General features: G+C 36.6%; 1 protein-coding gene and 1 long non-coding RNA gene across 3 annotated transcripts in view; one reads left to right on the forward strand and one right to left on the reverse strand.

Moving 5' to 3' along the window:
• The window catches only part of LOC131480383 (uncharacterized), a 62,836-nt gene extending 61,524 nt beyond the window's left edge, over window positions 1–1,312 (reverse strand). The window contains exon 1 of one of the 2 annotated variants that reach the window (XR_009245474.1): window positions 1,022–1,312. This is a non-coding gene — a long non-coding RNA (uncharacterized LOC131480383). Of the gene's footprint in view, window positions 1–984 lie in introns of both variants that reach the window. The other variant, XR_009245475.1, reaches the window with a different exon arrangement.
• Window positions 982–18,412, forward strand: part of FSIP2 (fibrous sheath interacting protein 2) — an 82,170-nt gene continuing 64,739 nt past the window's right edge. The window contains exons 1-8 of the mRNA XM_058664702.1: window positions 982–1,108; window positions 1,446–1,571; window positions 5,476–5,637; window positions 6,346–6,435; window positions 7,466–7,602; window positions 11,338–11,479; window positions 11,976–12,086; window positions 17,767–17,893. Coding sequence (XP_058520685.1) covers window positions 1,010–1,108; window positions 1,446–1,571; window positions 5,476–5,637; window positions 6,346–6,435; window positions 7,466–7,602; window positions 11,338–11,479; window positions 11,976–12,086; window positions 17,767–17,893 — 994 coding nt within the window. The 5' untranslated portion in view covers window positions 982–1,009. The remainder of the gene's footprint in view (window positions 1,109–1,445; window positions 1,572–5,475; window positions 5,638–6,345; window positions 6,436–7,465; window positions 7,603–11,337; window positions 11,480–11,975; window positions 12,087–17,766; window positions 17,894–18,412) is intronic.

Consider the following 18,412-nt stretch of genomic DNA (forward strand, 5'->3'; position numbering starts at 1 on the left):
GAAATACTAATTACCTAGATTTGTATCTGAGTATTGAAATTTCACACTCTACCTAAAAAATATGTATAGCTATTAGATAAAAATAAAACTTAAGGCTAAAAATAAGTCAATGAGGCTACCATTTTTTGCTGGGGAGAGGGAAAATTATTAACAAGTCTGTTAGAAGGACTAAGGGTTTTAAAGGATATTTAATATGGTATCTGAAGATAGCAAATTATTAAGTGGGTATTAATAAAAGCAGAAATGCCATCAGGCAGCAATGAACCAAATAATCGACGAAGTCCAAATTCCTGACCGTCTCTGCTGCCCAAGAACTCATCATTGCAACAGCTTTGTAAAAGCAGAGGCCTTACTTAACCATCTCAGTGCTTAATTCACACCTAACCCAGAGGAGTCCATCACTTCACAAACTTTAAATAATGCAAAAGAGAAGATGGAGTGAAACAAGATAAAGTTGAAAGGAGGAGACAAAAGAGAATTAGGAAGAAATGAGGAAGACCAGCAGAGGAAGGAGGTAGGAAAGCAAAGTGCCCTGTTGTGAAAAGAAGTTGTGGGAGCCTAAATTTAATCATCAGATCTGTAAGACGGAATATACGGGAAAGCCAGGCCTTGGAACCCCTAGCGGACATCTGTTAAACAGAAACACAGCTCTCTGGTGGCCAGGAGAAATGCGCCAGCAACCCATCAAGGTGGCCTGACAGGTTCGGTTCTGAAGACAACGTGCTTTCTGTGGTCCTCTTAGACCAGGCCACGGGACTCCCTTTTCCAGTACCACGGGCTTTGGAGGCACCGGCAGCCAACGGCCGGCAAGCGAGCAGCCCTCGAGGGCGTGAGGCCCTGCAGGCCGTGGCAGTTCGAAGCCTAGAACGCGGCGGGGGTGGGGCTTGGCGGACACCCAGCACTGGTCATTCCCGGTCCGGTCGGGACGGACGGAGGACCGGGGAGGGGTGTGAGGGACAGCGAGGGGGAGGGTGGGGGAGGGACCTGGGGGCTAAGGCCGGGACCAGCCATGGAGCTGTACCTCAGCGCCTGCTCCAAGGCCGCCAACGTCACCGCCGCCAAGACAGCCGCCAGCAGCCTGGCCGCAGACAGTCAGCAGTGTGGAGATGTGAGTGGCCGCTGGGCTGGCGGCGTCCTCGTCCTGTGCGAGGGGCCCAGGGCCTGCAGGGGCGCGGGCAGGGCCCACCGCAGACGCCGGAGCTGCCCGCCAACCGTCCAGCTTGGGGCGCCCTCTAGGCTCGCGCTGCGGTGCTAGCTCCGGCCGTGCTTGGCCGCCACTCGCTGAGGCAGGGCCTGAGGAGAGCTGGCGACCTGGGAGTTGGAGTCCTACAGGATGTCCGCCGGGGCGAGCCGCTTCTACTCTGCTGGTTGTATGGTTGGTTAGTCGGTTACTTGCTTTGGGGTGGGAACAAAAGATGACACAACTGTCCTGTTGCATCCCACAGGGTACACACAAAACCCACTTTCCCGGAGTGGGAGCGGCGCAGCTGCTGGATCTGCCGCTTGGGGTCAAGCTGCCTGTGATCCCTGGAAGTGACACTGTGTTCTTTACTACCAATATAAGTGAAAAGGTAAACCAAGTTCTAATTGTCTTACATTAGGTTTCTTTATCCTTTTTTACTTGGTCTGAAATCCAGAGGCTATGACATAATGTGTCTATAAGTGAATTTGTGTTATTATCGGCAGGGAAAAAAAAATAACCAAACCCATTGGGAAGGATGTGTAAAAAGAAATTACCTCTGATGTGATGTGATAGCAGAATCATGGACCAAAGTCCAGATTCTTGATCTCAGTTTAGCACCTGTTGAAGCATATCAACATTTTTGAATCATAAACCGCATATACCTATTTAATAACTTTTGATTTACTTACAAATATTTTTGAGAAGTGAACCGCTATCATTGTTGAATGGTAATTTACTTTTGCCTTAATTTTAACCATTAGCAGCTGGGACTAAACTCGGTTTGCAAAATACTTTTTATTGTTTTGTTTTGAAAAAATTCTATTTAATTTTATAAGGGTTTATGTGGTGAGTACTTTAATTTCACCTAAAATGAAGGAGGTTTCACATGTGTAAGGATTTAACCTTTCCTGGAAGACTTTTCTTCAAAGCCAGCCTCAGACCCCAGGTCGATGCCTTTTGACTCTTCTATGCATGCCATGCCCCAGGCACCTGTGTCCACCTTTCCCCAAATCCTGGCACACTCTTTCTTCTCCCTAATCTATGAATCTGAGCTAATCTAATCTTTGTTTAAAATTCACATTGTCTCTGATTTGTGTGGTCTTACTTAACACTTGGTCACAACTGTTTGGAATTTAATTCTCCACAAACTTTTCATGTTTTTCACATTTAACGATATCCTTATCCCAAGACCTTGTCTAAGTAGGGAATGTTGAAGGATGTGTAGTATAATTTGCTCAATGGATACTTTCATCAATATTTTAAAAAGTTAAGTAAAAAATTCTAAATGACCTGCACAGTTCTACTGTTTATGATGTCATCGGGGATAAGAAGACCAAGTTTGATACTGGCCTCGTGTTTCAGTGAATTCACAATGTTATAACAAGGTACCATGGAATGAGTGGCTTTAAAATGTCGAAATCTGGTTTACATTTAGTCTGAAGGCTTGAAGTATGAGATACAGGTCTCAGCATGACGAAATTTTAGTGAGGGCCTTCTGCTGGCTTCTCATTGTAACCTCTCATAAAGGAAAAAAGCACTAGAGGGTTCTGAGACTTCTTGCAAGATCGTTAGTGCCATTCATTAGGGTCTACTCCCATGATCTGTCTCTGAAGGCCCTACCTCCTAATACAATCACCTGAGAGACCACAGCTGAAACATAAAAACTTTGACGAGGTACAATCACTCTACAACTAGTAAACATGATTTCTTAAAGTTTTTTTTTCTAAACTAGATATATTTGAAATATACATATTTGAAAACCAATCTACTCTATAGAATAAACTCACTAAAAACATGTCAACCTCACAAAATTTGAGCCACATTTCACAAACTTGCTTTGCCAATGTGTGTTTGAAATTTATTACATTGCTAGTGATATAATTCATCCCTAGGGTATACATTTCACTGTGTTTTTTCTCTTCTTCAAATATATTATATATTATGATTTTCTTTAATGACTTGTTTTTTTCTTTTTTTTTTAAAGATTTATTCATTTTTACTAGAAAGTCAGATATACAGAGAGGGGGAGAGACAGAGAGGAAGATCTTCCATCTGATGATTCACTCCCCAAGTGACCAGGTGTGCAAGTCAAGGACTTTAGCCATTATGCTATTGTGCTGGGACCTGACTATTATTTCTTAATGATAAATGTTTGGAGAGGTAAATGTGATTGCTCTGATTTGAATATTATCCAAAGCATCCATGTATTGAGACTTCACATGGTATCTCATAAATATATACATGTTTTTAAATCTGTTAAAACTAAGTAATGGGCCTTGGGTGGTAGCCTAGTGGCTAAAGTCCTCACCTTGTAGGCACCAGGATCCCATATGGGCACCAATTCTAATCCCGGCAGCCCCGCTTCCCATCCAGCTCTCTGCTTGTGGCCTGGGAAAGGAGGGGCACTCGAGAATGGCCCAAAGCCTTGAGACCCTACACCTGTGTGGCAGACCCTTTAGAAGCTCTGGGCTCCTGGCTTTGGATTGGCTCAGCTCTAGCCATTATAAATTCATAACAAAAATGTCTTTGGTCATGTTTTAATTAATAAATGAGATTAAATAACTCAGCTCTTTTTTTAAAAATTATTTTATAATGCAGTTCTGTAGGCTCTGGGACTTCCCTTCCTCCTACCTCAAATCCCCTCCCTCCCACTTATACATATTATACATATTATTACAATAGTATAATCCTTTATAAACACTCATAAATCTGACATTCTACTATTTAAGTGTATCCTAACATTATAGGTATGGACAATGGCAGAAAATCCAGCACCCTATTGTCAAGGTATATTTATCAGTTTCGTTGGGAGTCGATCTTCGATTTGAGAGATGCACACGGCATTGCATCCTCAGCTCTGGTTATGATAGTTTCTATTACACCTCCATAAATGAAAAGCCACAAAACAGAATCAACAACAGGAAGAAAAATAGGAAATCCACAACATGAAGTTAAATAACATGCTACTGAATAACCAATATTTTGCTGAAAAAATAAAAAAGAAAATAAAAGCCCTCTTGAAGAAAGCATTGCCACTGTATGCCCTGTGTGTGTCACTAATGAAATTAACAAGAAAAAACTTCTTTGAAGAAATGAAAATAAAAACAAAAATATTAGAACCCATGAGATGTAGCAAAAACAATACTCTAGGGATCCTTTATTTATATCTCCCCTCCATTGTACCTTGAGTTTTGTAGCGAAATGATCTGTCAGGTGTAGTCTTGATGGCAGTTTTCTGCTCTTTATATGTGGTTCACGATACTGTTGGCATAGACAATGGTATCAAACTTAAAATTCTGCTGTCTAGGTATATTTAGAATTTCATTGAGGGATCTACTTTTATTCAGTTGTAGAGATGCATTCTGTTGATTTTCTTTAGTCCCTGGTACTATGGTCCCCATTGCAGTCTTTGTGAGCTTACAAGTGTATGCTTCTTTACCTGAATTCTTGTTTTGCATGCTCAATGGAAGTTATCTTACATCAGAGCGAACATATGATATTTGTCCTTTTGCGATTGGCTCATTTCACTGATAATAACTAAGCTATTTTTTTAAGGTTTGTAAAAACATGACTATTTTAATTTTTCTTCTTTTTATATCAAAGACTGTTACATAAGATTCCATGAGATCTTTTATCTATGCATATGTATGTATGTGTGTGTATTTATATTCTATAAAGAACATACATTCTTTAAAGTTGTTGCCCTAATGTGTTGAACTATATAATGTTAAAATTTGAATTTTCTTGTGGCGGTATTTTGGGTATGTTGGATTTTGTTAACTAAGGATTCCAAGTAAAATGGTTTTAACTCAAAATCTTTAACATCTAAGTTTTATTTGTTTTTGTTGTTTTCACAAATTGTAGTGCTAGATTTTGTTTCCTTCAATTTCACACAACTGAAATAAAATAATATCCTTTCATCTTTTCACTGTGATGCATTGAGCTGAGAGAAGGGAAAGGGAAGAAGAGAATCCTAACTTCAGTTTTATAACTTAATCCAAATTATATTTTATTCCCTGTTATTCTTTGCTTCCTATCTGTTTTTGAGCCAGGGACTGATTGGGATCAGAAGAGGAACCAATAGAATGAATTTAGCTCTTCAGAATAATTAACGTAGATGGAGGAATAAGTGGAAGGGAAATGTAATTAAACTTGCTCAACTTAAATCTGTTTGTGGATTTTTTTTGCACATTCCTTTCTTATGTTTTATTTTTGATAAGCATTTTAGTCATTTCAGTAGATTTTAAAAGAAATATATTTATTTTACATTTATAATATTTTTGAATCTGCAGCTTTTTCGACCTTCTTATGGTTTTAACCTGACTGATCCTTATTGCCGATTATTGGAAAACCAATATAAAAGTCTGCATGATCCACATTTAAGAGCATACTATAAACGCAAAGATATCTTAAGAAGATTGAAGAAAGGTGGCTACATCACCAGCAATAATAAAGTGAGTTATTATTTTAAAGCAACGGAAATCTTCAAAACTATATACATAGATTTACTTCTGTACATCACTTGTGGGCCTGCCTCATTTTTAACTTGTTTGTGAGAAATTACTTAAAGGAAGTGACTAACAATGATCACTTCCATAAATTTCTCAGTATTTTAGTCAGAAGAAATCAGAAAACAGTCATTTCTAAATGATATTACTGCATCCTCCTTCTCTTTAATATTTGAAGGTTATTGAAAAGTAATTTGAACAGGTAAAGGTATATTAATTTTCCATTGCTTCATGGTCCTCTTTGCCTATCTTTAATGTTGCTGTGTACTTGACAATGAGTATAATGAGTATGTTCCATCCACTTTTTTTAAAAGCTTGAGATCATATAGAGATCTAGTAAAATTTTATTCTGTAGGAATTCAGTAGAAAATTCTAAGGTAGAATATCATCAAATTTACAATCACAATTAGAACTAATAGGAATTAGTACATGAATAACTCCATATGTTTATACATAAATTTGTGCAATGCTATATAATATTAAGTAATGTTTATGAACAGAAAAAAATTTATTAACAAATACAGATATATGTTACAAAGTTGTTAGCAATATATTATTCTTTACTCTAAAATTGTATCAAATGGCATTTTTTTACTGCTTCTCCTCTGTAAAGTAGTTGCTATTATTTTTAAATATTCATGTTTTTGTTTTTAGATTGTGTGTACATTGAGGGAATTGAATAAGTACAGACAATATCTTACCAGTTTAAAATTAGACTTTGAAAGAAACTACATTAGAGAACAAGTAAGTTAAATATTTAATTTTTTCTTTACATATAGTTTGGAATAAGAAGTTTCTAGAGTGACAACAGTATTCTTAAACAGGCACCAGAACAGCTTGAACACTATGAATATTTGTTGTGCCCTACAAGTGATTCAACAATCAGGAACATGCTGTGCTTGTACTCACACACATGCATTTATATTCATGCAGAAAAAAAAAATCTTAGAGTTGAATTGGAATGACCGAAGAGAATGGTTATAGGCAGTGACTTTCTTTCAGTTTTGAACTCAACTTTGTAGTGTATGTGAGCGAATTTATTTAAAGAATATTTTATTTTGTTTTTATTTGAATGGAAGAGCCAACAGAGAGAGGGAGAAAGACACAGCCAGCCAGAGAGCTATCTTCTGTCATGGTTTAAGTCTCAGTTGACCACAACAGCCAGCTGTGGGCCAGGATGAAGCCAGTAGCTAGAAACACCATTGTAATTACCCATAAAGATAGCAAAAGCTCAAGTAGTTGGGCCATCTTTTCCTGCTTCCACAGTCACCTAGCAGAAAAGTCAATTGGACATGCACTGTGACATAGAATACTGGAATTTAAGGGGGACTTAACCCACTGTGCTACTACACTGGTCCTGAATTTTTGTTTTAGAATAGAATGGTGAGCCAAACTTTAAAAAGGTGTGTGTGTGTTTGTGTTTGTGTGTGTGCGTGCTTACATATGCACTTTATGGTAGTATAAACACAAAAATACTTCCTTATATTTTAATAATTGAGGGTTTTTTGCCACATATCTTCTCTGTGCCTATTTTTTTGTACTTCCTCCAGATTTTCATTTTTTAAAGAATGGATATACAATTAAAATTAAATACCTCTTATCTAAAAAATGATAAATATCATTTGAAATTACCTCCCCAGGTCTCTAGTGAATACAAAACAAACTTAAATGCAGTACAACAGAATTAATGTAAAATATGGTAATTCTAGTGGTATTTATTTCTAGGGAATGTAAAATACATACATATATTTATAATTCATACTTTTTAAAACAGAAAATGCTTGCAAAGCAGCTACACAGGCTACAGGAAACTCCAATCCCTGGATGTTCTGGTGTTACACACTTCCAAAATTGGTTCTTACAAGGAGGCACCCAATCTGTTAAGGACCGGGAGCGTTTAATAAGGCACAGGTAAAATTTACATTATTGCATATTTTACATATCTGTTGTGGAGTGTAACTGTAAGAATCTTGGAAAAAATTGGATGCAAGACACTTTTTAAAGTAGTGGGCAGTATCCCTCAGTTTGAAGAGAAAGGAAGGGAGTAATAGGAGGAAGTACAGGAATTGGGAATCTTGGTGCCAGGCCTGTGAGGGGGAATTTCTACTGAGATGTCAGCATTGTTGATTTATTCATTTATTTGTTGGTTGGTTTATGTAAAAAAATAAATCAGTGAGAGGGAGAGAGAGAGAGAGAGAGAGAGAACAGATTGAGAGAGATCATCCATCTTCTAGTTCACTCCTTAAATGGTTGAAATACCCAGACTGTGATGTGGTTAACTAGGGTTTAAAGATCCCTATTACTCTTGCCTGTTACATGGATAAGTATTCTAAGTATAGACACAGATATTACAAAGTGATGAAGTTTATTGAAAAGGTGAGGTAAACCACTCAACATTTCTACCCAAACCTGAGTTAACTGTTTAATATGCTTAGGTGTAACAGAGTCACTGGGTTGAAGACTTAAGAGTTGTTTTGGTGAATCTAATAGTCAGGCCTGATATTTAGTGAGATGCCTTCTGTTAATCATTGATGTCCTTTAATTTCTAAAACTCCTTGTACCTGGTTTGGAGTTTGAACTTCAGGTAGTTGATCTGAAGTCATCTTGGTAGCTTCCTCCTGCACCAGGAGTTCTGCAATGGCAACGGCTCTTAAGCACATGGGCCACCCTGCAGCCTATGCATTAGGTTGCTTAGAAAAATAGCCACTGGTCATGGAAGTAGATCCAATTTTTGAGTCAGTACGCCCTCTTTTTACTCTGTTATAAACAAAGTGAATGAGTTTTTCAGGTTATGGATCCCTACGACCAGAGCTTCTGTTAATAGCACTTTAGTCCTTTGGAAAAGACGTTTGTAAAGTAAATTTATCTTTAAAGACTCATAAAATGGTTTGGATATTTATGCAAATCCTGGAATCCATATTCTAAAAAGTCCTGCCATTCCCAGAAATGTTCTTAGGCATCTTTTCCATCCTTGTTGACCCTATATATATTGTAGCTTCCTCTCTCTTGAGTGAAAGACTGCACTTGGAGTCAGAATGAAACCTAGAAAATTTACCTCTTGTTTAGAAATCTGAGCTTTTGTTGGGGGAACTCTGCATCCTCATTTCTTAGATTCTGGTTTCAGGTGATATCGAGCCCATCCTTTAGGTAAGGGTTTAGTATAAAAGGATGGATTGCAATAACTGCCTCATTAGTACCTTTGAAATTCTGAATCAGCCTGTATTCTCCATTTGGTTCTAACACAAGCATGATTGGAGTAGTATTGGGAAACTGACATGGAATCAAGATCCAGGTCTGAGAAACCTACCTGTGTCTAGGGTTGAAGTCCCTATCTAGCTTCTGGTTCTACTGGATATTGATGTTGATGCAGAAATTCAGTCTTATTTTTTAAGCAGGTGTAAATTATCCAAATATTCCCTGATCCCAAATTTGTTTATCTTTTATTTCAGTAGCAATATTGTCTAAACTCGCATCAGCCTTAATACTTACTAACATCATAACAAATAACTTACATTTAGAAAAAAATTAACTATAAGAAAGCACCTTAGGTTGATAATAAATGTCTTCTAAATAACAGAGAGTTAGATGTTCAGACATAACTGTGACTAATGAAAGATAACAATATCCTCTACTTAACTATAAAACAAAATAAACCTGTGAGAGCTAGGTTTACCATTTATTCTAATGCTGTGAGAACATAGGTCCTGCATGGGGTGTTAGTACACAGTGACTCCTGTTGTTAATTTAACAAAGTAGGACTCTTGTATATGACATCAGTGATCACCATAGGCTCTTGATATCAGGAGGTCTAGGCCTTGGAAGCCTTTTGAATCCATAAACTCCATGGGTTTTTAGACAAGAGCACGAGCCAAGTGAAAGTTCTTTCCTCCTCTTTGAGGTCTGCTTTTTGGTACTGGAGATGGACCACAGAGATCCTTCATAGAGAGACACTCTTCACACCAATGCCCTGGTGTTCTTCCCTAGAGCTGGTCTTCTAATGAGCTTGTAAATGAGATTGGCTACATTGTGCCATCTCCAGAACCGAGGAGAGTGGAGGTATCTTTTGAGGAAGAGATCACTAGACAAACAGGCGGGCAGAAAGAATTACATAAGGTGATGGTGGAGTTCTGCTTACCTGCCTTATCCCGTATTACGGCCAAGGCAGAGCCATGAGCCAGGAACATCTTCCAGGTTTCCCATTATGGGTGCAGCAGCCCAAGGACTTGGGCTGACTTTGGCTGTTTTCCCACGTGCATTAGCAGGGCAGTGGGTCAGAAGTGGAGCATCTGGGCATCAGACTGGTACACATATGTGATACTAGCATTGCAGGCAGTATAACCTGATAATCCACAATTCTGGATCCTGAAATCTTTGTTAGGAAAGGGAGAGTATTTCTGGTACATGAATAATCAGTATCAACAATTTTAAAGATTGGCAACAATAAAAGAAGTCATTAAAATTTTAAAAATTAAAATTTAATATGACTTTATTTCATGCCACTGCAAGTATACTTTGTCTCTAAAAATCTGTGAGCTTATTCAAACACTACCAAATGTTTGCCATTCCATTGCCAAGTCCACTTTTTAGATAGCGATGGGATATTGCAGTTGTTTCCTTCTCTACTTGTGAAAGGTTGTACTCCATTGTATAACTTTCACGTTCCACGGTCTTATTTCACAATACTGCCATAAGGTAGTGATACACCAGAAAGCAAGAAAATAGATGGGAGATTATTTTAATAATATAGAGGAAATCGGTGGGGGGAGGAGAACTGGGAATGGTGGGAAGGGAAATCCCTGAGTCTGTGGAACTGTATCATAATAAAAATAAAAATGAAATTTATGGATCCAGCGTGGTAGCCTCGCAGCTAACCTCCTTGCTTTGTACACCCGGGATCCCATATGGATGCCGGTTCTAATTGTGGCAGTCCCGCTTCTTGTTCAGCTCCCTGATGTGTGGCCTGGGAGGGCAGTCGAAGATGGCCCAAAGCCTTGCGTCCCTATCCCCACGTGGGGGACCCTGAGGAACCTCCTGGCTCCTGGCTTTGGATTGGTGCAGCATCTCTGGCTGTTGCGGCCGCTTGGGGAGTGAATTAGTGGATGCAAGATCTTCCTTTGTCTCTCCTCCTCTCTGTATATCTATCTGACTTTCTAATAAAGTAAATTTGAAAAATAAACAAGCAGAACTAAAACAAATATTTTTTAAAAACTGGAATTTATAAGGGACTCAGTACTTCTTTTTTTTTCCTAGAAAAATCCAAATGTACAGGTTATTTTTGTCATTTTTAAAACCATTGCTTCAGTTATTTTAGCCTTCTCTTTAAATTCATACAGAATTATTAATAATATTCAAAATTATTTCAATCAGTATTTTCCTTGTTTTGCCATTGTGTCCATGCGCTAACTGATATTCAGACGGTAGAAAGACTTTAAAATGAGTAAATAGTTATGAATCAGATTGACTCAAAGTCCATGAGCATCATTGCACAAATTTCTGTAGAAAATTTTCTGAGAAAAACTGCAGTATTTCTCTTAATTGAGAAGAGAAACTATAAGCAAGACAATAGTTTGAGATGATCACAGCAGTTGATGCCATAATGAAGGAAATGCCCAGTTCATTTTCAGTAACATTTGCACTTTTGCTTAGATACTTGGATATGATAAGTCGGGAATTAGAACAACGTGAACGCACAGCAGAAGAACAGCGCCTACTGCGCATGGATAGAGAAGAAAGACAACAGCGGGAACACACCAGAAGGAAGCTGAACCTCCGCAGAAAAATTGAAGAGGTGCGAGGAAATTAAATGTGAAATAGAGAAATAATTTAACTGTATATTATACTGTTTGAAGTCATTGTGGCTGTAAATAATTTTCCATTAAACATGATCCCATGTGTAACATATGTAATTTGCTTGTTCAGATTGTTACATAAACTAAGGAGGCAGATGCTGTATACTACTACAGATACCACATATGATATGTATAGTCCAAGGTATACAATTGAGAAATTTACCAAACACTGATTAACTCAATTATAAACTTCAGTGTAGAAAAGAAAGTTTTATTTGGCCCCAGTAAAAAGTAATCATACCTGTATTCCTAACAGGAGTTCAATAACAAAAGATCATCTTTTTAATTTTTTTCAAATTTTCTGTTAAGCCACTATATGGCTTTCATTTATTGATCTCATTTCTGTGAGACGCTTGTCTAATGTGTCTGCTATACTCACAAAATACTAAAATATAATGGAAGCAATAATAATTACAGTAACATTGTGCTGTTTAGGAATGGAAGACAAAAGAGATGCTGCTTCTGACACGAATCGAAGAAGATGTCAAAAGGGAACAGAGAATAGAAGAACAACGACGAAAAAACAGAGAAGAGAGTGACAGAAAGGTAGAGTGAACTTTGTCCCTTAACTCTGGGCAGTTTGAAGAGAAGTTTTGGCGAGGTTGCTTTTTCAAAGTAAAAACCACTCCTGAGGTGACTGTGTACTATCTATTCTAAATGATATATTCATTATATAAACCAAATTCTGAACACACTAACTGCATTTTTCCATGACATAATAATTAATAACTGTGTGGTTGTTTCATACAACTACTTTGGGATTTATCGTCACACCATATGCTGCAATTCCTTTAAAAATCAAATAATTTAAGTGTTTTTTAGAGTTCAGCAGAATTCCACACTTCTTAATAGTTTGAGGGAATTATTTTCCTCTGATAAATTTAGCAGAGTATTGTTAGGTCCTGTACTTTCCTTTGACAGGAGAATTTTAATTATTGCTTCAGACTGGCTATTTGTTTGGGGGTTCATTTAGATTTTTATCTTCTTGATTTGATCTTAACTAGGCTCTCTCTCACTTCATTTTCTTCATTTCTTCTTTTTCTCTTCACACACACACATCCAATAATGTATGTTATTTCAGAGTTTTCCAACTTAATAAATATCTATTTGTTCATAGTAGTCCCTTGTTATTCTTTTATTGATAGATAATACCAAACTCCTGTCTACTTGCTGCTTGCTTACTGATTGTGTTAATTGTTTGTTGTTCCTTTCTGCTTCTATTAATATTTATTTTTATGGTCTTTTAAAAAACATCTGTTTATATTTATTGGAAATGTAGATTTACAGAGAGATGGAGAGAAAGAAAGATCTTCTGTCACTGGTTCACTCTTCAGTTAGCTGCAACGGTTGGAGCTGAGCTGATCTGAAGCCGGAAGCCAGGAACCTCCCATATGGATGCAGAGTTCCAAGGCTTTGGGCCATCCTCCAGTATTTTTCCCAGGCCATAAGCAGAGAGCCAGATGGAAAGTAGAGCAGCCAGAACACAAACCGTGCCAATATAGGATCTTGGGGTAGAGCAAGATGGAGAATTAGTCATTTGAGCCATCACACCAGGTCCTATTTTCATTTTCAAAACTGTTTCTCATGATAAAACAAGTAGACTCTCCCTTTCAGGATTTTTCTCTGTTGGTTTTGTTCTGCTATGTATTTTTGAACTTTTATGTCTCCTTCTAATGCAGAACTCTCTTTAGGATTTCTTGTGGAGTTGGTATAGCAAATGATCAATTTCCTCAGTTTTTGTTTGTGCAAGAAATACTATAGTACTTTTGTTTGGAAGGTTCTAGTTTTGTGGATCTTGAATATATTGTGTCATCTTTTATGCCATGTAGGGTTTTGTTGAGAATTATGTAGATAATCTAATAGGTTTTCCTTTATATAAAATGTGATGCTTTTCACTAAAGATTCTTTCTTGTCATGGACTTCTGACAATTTAATCATAATTTGCCCTGGAGAAGGTCTTATTTGATTGACTCTAGTTAAAATTCTTTAAGTTTCCTGTTTATGGATGCCCATCTCTGTTTCAAGACTTGCAGAGTTTGTAGCTATTATTTTGATAAATACATTAATATTTTATATTCACATGTTCAGCATGGCTTTTCTTTCTCCTAAGTATTCTTGTAATATGAATCTGTGTTCCATTAATGTTATCCTGTATATCTCTTATGCTTTCTTCATAATTTTTGATTACATCATCTTTATTTTTGTCTGATGGGTAATTTGGAAAGTTTTAAGAAAAGAAACTTCTATTTGGTTTATTCTGTTGCTTGAGCTTTCACTATCGCCTTTTGTTTTATTGACTGAAGTTTTCAGCTCTGAGATGTGTGCTTGATTCTTTTAAATATAATCTCTACCTGTTTGTTGTATTCTCATTCACATCATGCATTATTTCCCTAATTTCTTATTTCCGTAATCTCTTTCAACTATCTATATTCTCTTGCATCTCATTAAATTCCTTAAGATGACTATTTTCTTTTTGCTATGTGTTAGGCATTCCATAATGTCTTTAAATCACAATGTATATTTGGAAAAGTGTCATGTCCTTTTGGCAGTGCTATGCTTCCTGGCTTTTTCCTTTTTTGTACATCCCTACACTGATGTCTGAACATCTGACTTAATAGTTTCTTCTGTATGCAGCAGCCTTTGCTGGAAGAAAAATTTGTTTATGTGATAAGTGAGATTTCATTTGAGTGTTAACTTTGGCTTTAGTTGCAAGTGATCCCGGAAGTGTAACTTTCAAGTGATTTCTTCCAATGTGATAGATGTCAGTTGTATCTTTAAGTGCCACAATTCTCTAGTCTGAAGCAGTTAGTGTGAGAAATAGTGACTCTGAAGGGGGTGTGGACTCAAAAATGGTATATGTCGTCAGGTCCTATATTATTGGGTTTCAATTGCAATAGAATTTATGTTTGCATTAGTTAAATCCTATGGTCCATGGGACACAGAGAGGATTATCCCCTTGACCCCACAAAGCAAACCTGATGGTGGTAGCTTGTAGCAACAATCCTTGTGAGAGTGGAGCTGTGAAACATGTCTAGAATCATCCCCAGATAATTTTGTGTGGCTGTGGATGATGGCAGGGCATTTTTTGTTTTTGTTTTTGTTTCTAGCAAAAACCCTAGTCAAAGCATTGAAAGATTTTGAAGAATACCTTGCCACAGTCAGGTTTGGAGACTATGCACTGGTATCCATTGGTGTGAAACAGAATGGAGATAGAACCTACCTCAGGGTGTTACTGAAACTTAGAAAGTCAAGTCACAATTTCAGAGGTACATGATGCAATGGAGATTTTTCCCTGGTCACACAAAGATGATGCTGAGCATTTTTCACTGGTAGGCATGTGTCTGAAGCACTGGGATGCAGGTAGTGTTTTCTCTAGGTTTTATCAGGGAGGCTGTAAGTAATCCTGTGTGATACAGCTCTAGTGTTCCCATCTCAGAGACACAGGCAGGAGTCATAGGGTGTATTTCCTACGTCCCACAGGTTGGTCACATGTTATGCTGGTGATTATGCACTGGTCTATGTAAACATGAATCAGACATATAAATAAGGGGTCATACAAGTATAGATGAGTACAATTATCCCTGGGGCTTACAACACTGGCATATAGTGTGATGCTTACTCAGTCCCAAAGCTGGTGGATTGGAGGTTAAGGGGATTTTGTACTAGTAGTATGTGCACAAACAGGGTGAAAGAGTAGCATTTTGGCTCTAGCTCTGGGGGTTTTAGTAATCACAGGGCTGAGTGAAATACCCTAGACAATTTAGCAGTATCTGTACCATAATATCTTGTATCAGAGACTTTGTGGGTGGAGAGAGGCAATCTACTTTCTAGTCTGGAATTAAATTCAGTGAAGTTTGTATGTTTCTCCTCTAGTTAAGGTTGTCTGCAATGAAGGTGAATCACAGAGCATTGCACTTGTCCTTTCCCAACAATATGCAGTCTCTCTCTCTCCTGCTATATAATTCTGCCTTTCAAATGAATAAATAAAATCTTAAAGTATATGTGCATACATGTAATAGTATGTGATTTAGAATATAAATAAAGAAGAAAGCATATGTATTCAAGCAAACAGGGTTGTTTTGATACATACAGAATGTTTTCTGTGATTATTTATTGTTTCAGATAAGCAATAAATGCATGGTATTGTACCTTACAAGTTGATTTGTAAATTGCATCTTCATTTAATAAAATTCTATTACCAATTACACTTGTTCATAAATGTGAGTCTAAATTCCCAAATTCCAGTCTTAGGAAATTTACAAACTGATGTGTAAGTCTAAGATTTATGTATTTTGGTTTATATTGATGTAAATGCTTATACAGCCATTTTTTTAAATTATTGAAAATTGAGGTATACAGTGTATTTTTCATTTCATTGGTTATATAGTTGCATGTTCCTTTTATTACTATGTAAGATTCATTGTTCATGTGGCAGGCCAGGCCCTTCCAACATATTGTAAATGTTAATTTCTAATATTCAAATTTTCAGTGCTTTTTAATAATAGTTCTCAGTTTGATCTCTTTTTATGCACCCAGAAAACTCTGAAAATATCTTGGTTTTCTAATAGTAGCTAGATTTCTCCCTGGTTTTTGCCTGGTATCAATTTCTATTCAAGGAGTCCTGGTCAGTTTTTTAAGGATACAATGCTGTTCTGCTGTGTTGTCTATTTTTGGTAGGGAAACTACTCCGCTTAACATTTTCTTTCTGTGATACATTATCTGTTTCTTTCTAAAAGCTTGTATAATTTTTTTATCATTACTTTTGAGAAATTGCAATCCTATGTGCCTTGCTGAAATTCTTTTTGTTTTCCCATTCCTTTCATTGTGCTTTTGAGCTTCCTGAGCCTTTGAGTTTATGATTAACTTGAAATATGGAGCGTTTTAGTATTATTGTTATTATCAACTGTTTCTTTTATGTCTCTCATTTCTGCAGATATTAGGTTGCTTTATATGTCCTTGAAATTCTTCTTGTGTTTTTTCCTTTCAGTGTTTAGTTTGTTTCTTTAGCTGAATTCATATTAGTAAATTTCTGCAGTATCTACTGTTATTAGTTTATCTATTCATTATTGATCTTCAGATAATGGAATATCATATTTGATCATTTTTATATCTACCTTGTCTCTTGCTTACTTTATTAACATTCAGAATGCAATTGTGTTAATGATAATAATACCTTGTGCTTAATTTGTGTCATTCACAGGTTGATTGTAAGTTGGTTGAGTTACTTTTTATTTTTAGATCACATTTTCTTATTTGTTTACATACCTGTTGTTATTTTATTGGATGCCAGATGTTATGAATTTTGTTTCGTGTATCAGATATTTTAAAACTTCTATACATGTTCATTACCTTTATTCTTAAATGTTGGTGATTTACTTGGAAGCAGTTTGATCATGTGGATCCCTTTTAATATTTGTAGGAATCAGAGCCTTATTTTATATGACACTGTTACTCCCACCCCTGAGCTAAGACTCATATTTGCACTGTAATGCTTTGCAACTCCTGCTGTTTTTGTAAGGTGATTGATGAGAATAGACATGCTTTCCATTTCCAGACAGGTACTTTCCATTTCCAAACAGGTACTTTCCATTTCTAGACAGGTACTTTCCATTTCTAGACAGGTACTTTCCATTTCTAGACAGGTACTAAGCACTGTTCTCTTTAATCCTCTAGAATGGTTCTTTCCATAGCCTTAGACATTTTCCTTACATGTATGTGTTCATCTATCTTCTTGTTAAGTATTTTATAGAAGCTTAAAAGGACCTCTGAAATTCCTCCTCTATAAAGTTATCTCTTTTCTGATATATCACATTTCAACTCAGAGATTCACAAGGAGATTCAGATTTAATTTATTATTATGCCTAATATAGTAGACAGAAGTGACCTTTTTTATTAAGTTCTCAGCAACTTTCTAATTAAAGTTTGAGAAATTACTTAAACTAAATAGGGTATTAAAAGAGACCTTATATGCGCAAAAACTGAAACTACATCCCTAAAAGTATGAAGTGAGATAACTTACATCTGACTGTTAAATGTATTATTTATTGTTTATAACAAAAGGACATTTATCCCATTGCAGTTTTGCATTCATTGTAACTTCACAAGTCATACACACACACACACAACATATCATTGTTCATTCTTGGTATGCTATCATACTGTGAATTTTTTTTTATTTATTAATAACCTACTGATGTTAACCAATGTATCTCCTTTAATAATTTAGAAGCAAGCCCTTCTCGAAAGAAAAATGGCTTATCATTTACAAAAAATGCAAGATACTGGTTTTAAAGAAGATGATGTGGGAAAAAGTGTATATGATTATAGAGGACAAGATGGACCACTTGGTGAATGTAAGAATACTGAAGAATAATGTAGCTAAGTAGGAAATTGTTATTTATGTAGAATTCTCTTTATAGTATTCTGAGTGCTTAAACTGGCTACCTAGTGTGTGCAAATGTTATTTCTAGCCTTTTCTGCATTGCATCCCAGGTTCAAAATTAGATATTTATGTAAAGATTATAACGGATTAAATAATCGTATTAGGTTACAGACAAGACTGCTTACCTTGAGGTTCTAATCAAATTTGCTATACATAAAATAATGTATCTTTTATAGTGAAACCATAAATATGTACATATAATTAAATTGCTGTTATATACCAACTTGAGGCTTTACATATGGTGTGAAACTGTCAGAAAAGGTAGTATCGCGGATGGACAGTTGAGGAGAGGTGAGTTCACTTGTTGAACCACCCAAATGCCATTTCAGAGTACCTGAACTCAAAGCCCTGGCACCACTCCAAGTGCAGCATCTTGTCAATACGCACTGCTAGGAGGCAGCAGGTAATAGGTCAGGTAGTTGAAACCCTT

Source organism: Ochotona princeps, chromosome 5 (assembly GCF_030435755.1).
Source record: "Ochotona princeps isolate mOchPri1 chromosome 5, mOchPri1.hap1, whole genome shotgun sequence".
Lineage (NCBI taxonomy): Eukaryota > Metazoa > Chordata > Mammalia > Lagomorpha > Ochotonidae > Ochotona > Ochotona princeps.